The 6768-nt window shown below is 36.6% G+C and overlaps 1 protein-coding gene across 1 annotated transcript; it reads right to left on the bottom strand.

Annotated features, from left to right (window-relative positions):
* Positions 1-3111: 3111 nt before the first annotated feature.
* LOC120351023 lies at positions 3112-3600 on the bottom strand. Its single transcript, XM_039426872.1, has one exon. It carries the CDS (start codon positions 3598-3600, stop codon positions 3112-3114), a length of 489 nt encoding a protein of 162 aa, XP_039282806.1.
* Between the last annotated feature and the right edge of the window lie 3168 nt (positions 3601-6768).

Genomic DNA, 6768 nt, shown 5'->3' with positions numbered 1-6768 from the left:
TGGATATCAATCTTGACTATTCAATTTTTCTATTGTTCAACATAATAACCAAGTTATAAAAAACAAGAACAGAGTCCTTGGTTTAATAACAGTATCAAGCAATTGGTTGAAAATAAAAATCTCGCATGGCAAAGGTTGAAGAGAGATAGAAATAATGTGGAATTAAGGAATCAATTTAAAACGGTTTAAATCAATTTAATAAGATTTGTATAGAAAAAAGAAATTATTACCATAAATTGTTTTCTAAAAATTTTAATAACACAAAAAAAACTTGGGAAATTATCAATCAATTTATCAATAAAAAACGAAAACCAACAATAATAGATTCAATAAAGAGTGATTTTGAAGTGGTAGATGATAAAAGCATACAAGACTTGACAGAAAATTTTTAAAATAATTTCAAATCAGCAATTGAGGACATCAATGATGGGATGATAGGACAAAAATTTGATTTAGCACATAGTTTTAATTATGGAAATTATACAGTAGGAGAAAGATTAAGTATGAATTTCAAAAAGATGAACTTAGAATCACTCTATTGGGTCATTAATAAACTAAACAGAAAATCAGGACCAGGTCCAGACAAGATCAAACCACAAGATTTAATCAATAATGTATTTTACTTGAGATTGATATTGATACACTTAGTCAACAGAATTGTTGAGACTGGAGTTATACCACCACTTATGAAGGTAACGCATCTTAGACCAATCTTCAAAAAAGGTTCAAAGAAAGATATGAGATGTTACAGGCCAGTGGGTTCGGTTTCAGTTTTCATGAAAATTCTTGAGCATTTCATAGGTGCACAATTGCAACAACATCTAAACATACATAGAATAATAAATGAGAGTCAATTTGGTTTTATCCCCGGAAAATCGACAATTGATTTATTGGAGAATATGACAGGTGACATCAATAGATCTTTAAATGAAAATAAATTTGTTATAGCTGTAGCAACCGACCTGACAAGAGCTTTCGACATTGTTAATTATGAAAGCATGATTCAGAAATTAATAAGAATAGGTGTTGGAGGCAAACTACCAAGGTTATTCAGTAATTATTTCGTGGAGAGAACTCTGCAAATTGGAATAGGTACCTACATTAGTAGCAGTTATGAACAATCATGCGGATTGATTCACGGTAGCATACTATCACCGATTTTATTCAATATTTATGTAAATGATTTCGCAAGCCTTAAATTTAAAAGTAAAGTTATGCAATATGCTGATGATAATATTTTATATATGATACATAAAGATTTAGGAGAAGGGTTAGGTTTAATGCAGAAAGATCTGGATTTGGCAATTAAATATTTCTTTAATAATAGTTTAAAATTAAATTCACAAAAGACTAGAGTAATAGTATTCAGAAATCAGAGACTTAATGTCAATGAGAATGAATTTGTTAAGTTAATTGGTCATAAAGCAGAATGTCTAGATAATCCACACATGAACGGATGTGATTGTCAAAAACTTGATTTTTGTGACAGCTTAAAACATTTAGGAATAATGTTTGATGATGATATGAGATTCAGATCCCATAATAGACCACTTTTGAAAATAATGAGAGCTGCTCTTTCTAAATGTTCAAGAATTAGCTATCACTTTCCCATTACTACTAAAAGAATGATCTACTACTCAATGGTGCAGAGCACTCTCTTCTACGGAATCACCATCCATTATTTAGCACCCAAATATATAAAACAGCCACTGCATAGGGCCGTAGAAAGATTAATAAAAACACTTTTTAATGGTGTTGAATGTCACTTGTTCGGAATTATGTCGGTGGAAGCTTTAGCCAGGTTCACAGATTTGTCACGTAACTACTATAAGAACGAATATAGAGAAATGAACGAAATAGAATATACATTGAGACATAGGAATTGTAGAACCCAGAGATATAATAATGCCTATGGTAAAAGAGCTCCAGAATTCAGAATACCATTTCTGTTAAATTCATTGCCATTACTTACTCCTCAGCGCTTCAGGTCGTTACAACCCTTGGCCTCCCAGACATAGCCCCTCCATCTCTCCCGATCCTGTGCCTGCCTTCTCCAGTTACGAACTCCAAGCGTCCTTAAATCATTCTCCACATCATCCGTCCATCTACTCCTAGGCCTACCTCTTCTTCTTCTATTGTATAGCCTTTCCCTCCATATACATTTTGCAACTCTTTCATCATTCATCCTTACCATATGTCCTATCCATCTAATCCTGCCAGCCTTGATAAATCTGACGATATCCTCACTGCCCAAGAAACGCTCAATTTCACAATTTTTTCCGTTTCCAGTGTCCATTTTCACACACAGGGCCAAGGATCCTTCTTATCACCTTTCTTTCAAAAATTCGTAGCCTTTCCATGTCACCAGCATTAAGTACCCAAGTCTCAGAGCCATAGCATACTACAGGCCTGACTAATGCCTTATACAACTTCACTTTGTAGCTCTTGATAGTAGTCGAGACTTGAATAACTTTATACTTGCATAGAATGACCTGTTACCTGCCATTATTCTATTTTGTATCTCAGCTGTGATCTTACCACTACTTGTCACAAGCGTTCCCAGGTATACAAAGTCATCCACCTGCTGAAATGTGTAGGGTCCAATTTTCATATTTCTAGTAGCTCCCCTAACTACGGCTGGTGACACTCTTAAATACTTTGTCTTGGCCTCATTGATTTTCAAACCCATTGGCACACTATTGTTCACCAGTAGAGTGAAAGCTTCTCTCAAGGCCGGCACAGTTCTTGCTATTATGACAAGTCTCTGCGTATCCACAGACCTGCCACAATCTATTCACAACAGTACTTTCATGTGCAATGTCCTTTACTGCCTCGTGCAGAGCTAAATTGAACAACAATGCCGAGAGAGCGTCTCCCTGCCTTACTCCATACTTCACAGGAAAACGCCTTCCAACAGACTTGCATATCCTTACCCTAGAGTATGTCTCGTTCAGGGTAGCCGACACCAGCTTAATTAGTTTTGATGGCAAACCGTTATTGTTCATGGCTTCAAGTAACTTCGTTCTGCAAAGACTATCAAATGCTCTTTTATAATCCACAAAAAGCAAGTGTAGAACTATGTCATGCTCTATGCACTTCTCATTGCCTGCCTCAATGTAAAAATCTGGTCAACTGTGCTTCTGCCTTTCCTGAAACCCCCCTGGTAATCGCCCAATATCGCCTCAGCATATGGGATGAGCCTTTGCAGAAGTATATTTGTGAACAACTTGTATACAATGCTAAGCAGAGAAATGCCTCGATAATTATCACAATCATTTTATCTCCCTTTTTAAAATTGGACAGATTATCTTGTCTCCAGTCATCTGGCATTCTTTCCTCTCTCCAGACCATTAAAATCAACTCAAAGATCTCTTTCTTCAATCTATCCCCTCCTTTCTTGATCATCTCACTTAGTATGCCATCCTCACCAGGAGCTTTGTTATTTTTCAGGATTGTTATTGCCTTCTCTAGTTCAGCAAAGGTGGGTTCTGCAGTTTCTCCCTCTTCTCTCACAAGAGGTTCAAACACCTGGCTTGGTTGTTCTTCTTCCCCCTCGTTCAGCACTCCTTCGAAATGTTCAGTCCACCTCTCTAGAACCATCTCATTACTAACAACACATCCATTTTTGTCCTTACACCCATTCAATCTTGCCTGAAACCCTTCCTGAACCAATTCACTTCCCTGTATAATTTTCTGCTCTGGTTAGATATACTCAATGTTTCTAAGTTTAGTACCTTTGTTTCATTGCTTCTCGCTTTTTGGATCTTATAATTGATTTTGCTCTCCTTCTAGCTCATTGTAGTTATTTCTAGCATTTCTTGTGTTCCTTTGCAACATTTTTTCCTAGCTTCATCTCTCTCCCTTAAAGCTTCTTCACACTCGTCATCAAACCACTCCTGATTTCTTTCCACTACCTTCACTCCTATGGTTTCTTGAGCAGCACTGTCTAAACTATTCCGTATCCTTTCCCATTGCACCTCCAAATTCACCCTTTCCATGTTATTCTGCATAAACTTCCCTTCCAAATTGTTTTGAAAGATTTGCCTTTCATCATCTACCTGCAACTTATCAATATCCCACTTGCATCTTCTTATTCCTCTTTCCTTGCGTATATTGGCCAGCCTGAATCGTACCACAGCTCTAACCAAGAAGTGGTCAGAGTCACAATTTGGACCTCTCATTGTACGCACATCTAGAACTCCTGAAGCATGCTGGCAGATACTAACACATGATCAATCTGGTTTACCACTTCACTCCCTGGTACTTTCCACGTGCCCAGATGAATTCTTTTATGTGGGAAACTGGTGCTTTTAATAACCAACCTGTTGCTCTCAGCAAACTGTGCAAGTAGGAAGCCATTATTATTCGATTCATCATGAAGTGAAAAGTTTCCTGCCACAGTCCTCACTGCACTCTCTCTACCCACCTGAGCATTCAAATCTCCCAGCACCAGTACCATATCATGTTGCCCGATCTGATCCATCTTGTTTGTCAATACATCATAGAAATCTTCTTTTGCTTGCTCATCCGCATCCTCTGTAGGGCATAGACCGATATTATAGTTACATTCCTGAACCTCCCCTTCAGCCTAATCATGCACATCCTCTCTGATATTGGCTCAAAATTCAGCAATTTCTTTCTCATTTCAGCAGTGATGAAAAAGCCAGTACCACCATAACCAGTTCTATTTTCCGGACCACTGTACAGCAGAGAGAACTCTTTTTTATCAATCTGCCCTCCACCTTGCCACCTGATTTCCTGCAGGGCAACTATATCTAACTTATAGCGTAAAATTTCTGAAGTTACTTCTTTCATCTTGCCAGGTGCCAGCATCGTTCTCACATTCCAAGTTGCCACTCTCCAATCCATTTCTCTCATTTTAATCTTTGAACGCTTATTCCGTAATTCCTTATTCATATTTGAGTTCGAGTTCCTGTTATTTATCCGAGTATCCTGTCCAATCCGAGGCTTTGTTGTGGGTTTCGCAACGAGTGTGAGTTTTTCCGGGGAAGGGTTGTTGGCCCTACGCCAACCCCAACCTGGAGGACCAGTCCAGTTTTTGTTTCACGGTGACTATTTTATTTCGCCACTACCCCCCGACGCTGCTGGCTGCAGGGCCGGTGAGCTTCCCCCGATTCCACACGGGGACGCGCCCGATGGAGGTAACTGGCAAATCCCCACACGGGAATTCATTGCCATTAGAGCTGACAATGTTACAGAGTAGGAATGAGATTCAAACAAAACTCAAAGTGCACTTCATAAGGATAAATCATTTTGATTAGTTTCAGGAAATTAGTTGAGTTTTGTTTTTTGTGTTTATTTCAGTTTATGAATTTTTTATTGACTATCTATTATATTTTTTGAGTTTAAAATAATTTTAGTTTTTCAATGAAGATATAATATGGTTTAATGAATATTTATGTTCAGAGTGAGTAACATTAGGTAATATCCCAGAGTGATTATCTTGTTAATTGTCGCTTACCAAGTAAAGTCTTTTTTTATAAGTCTTATTTCGTTTAGTTAAGTCGGTTTAAGTTAAGTTAATTTATGGTGCAATGGACAAAAGAGAACAATCAGTTACAAAAATGAAGAAATATAATCAGGTAATTAAGAAATATTATTATTGTTATTGATTGTTCTTATTGTATGTAAAGGATTATTTTTATATATCCCTCAAATAGCTTACAGCTAGAGGGATATTATCGCACTATTGTAATACTCAAAAATAAATAAATACACACACATTATTCACATACATATAAGAACAAAATGATACACAATTTTTTTAGAACAATAATGCTCAAGGTAAAAACCTGTGAGGGTAGAAAAATCTAAATTTTCACATGAAAACGTCACTTGAGAATAATTATGTCACCCGGCCTCACAACAGAGAGTCTTTTAGAGTCCTTGACTAAGAATAGTTAATCTCACAGTTGTACAGTCAGTGTCAGTGAGATTTTCTGCACACACTTCATTGTTACCATAATATTCAGATGATGGTATTTCTAGATGAAATGGATCGGCGTGAATACGCCGAATGGATCGACTCGTATCATTTGAGGATGGTGATAATGATGAGGAAACATGATTATGTTAAAAGGAATAGTCTCCATCTCCATTATGTTCTTAGGGATTTGCTTGTGATCATGTTTCTATCATTTTATCAATTCGAAGATCAGCCTTCAAAAATTTAGGTCAAATATACATTTCAACTCACGTTGCTACACGTTTCAACTTAGCAAAATGACAGAGGGAATTAGTATCATTATTCTCTAGAGCCCTGGAAATATCCCTGTTATTGTTCTTGGTACCTTATACAAAAGGGACTCCATAATACAAAAACGAATCAGTCCTTGCCGGACAAAGCTAGAAGAAGAAGAAGAAGAAGAAGAAGAAGAAGAAGAAGAAGAAGAAGAAGAAGAAGAAGAGAAGAAGAAGAAGAAGAAGAAGAAGAAGAAGAAGAAGAAGAAGAAGAAGAAGAAGAAGAAGAAAGAAGAAGAAGAAGAAGGAAGAAGAGGAAGAAGATGAACAATGATAAGAAGAAAAAATATAGATAGAAGAAGATTATAACCGTTGAATACACTATTTCATCTATAACCACTCTTTTGACGAATTGAAAACTTATAAATTACTGGTGGTACTCTCATACAGTAACAGTCAGAGGTGGATTCAAATACCGTTGTATAATATCTTTCCAATATTGTTTCATTCATCTAGAAGTATATAATCTGTTCTTTCTTACATTGATATCACTTATGTATAAGTTAC

Source organism: Nilaparvata lugens, chromosome 1 (assembly GCF_014356525.2).
Source record: "Nilaparvata lugens isolate BPH chromosome 1, ASM1435652v1, whole genome shotgun sequence".
NCBI lineage: Eukaryota > Metazoa > Arthropoda > Insecta > Hemiptera > Delphacidae > Nilaparvata > Nilaparvata lugens.
Note: the sequence above shows the minus strand (reverse complement) of the source record. Positions and strands in the feature narration are given on the sequence as shown.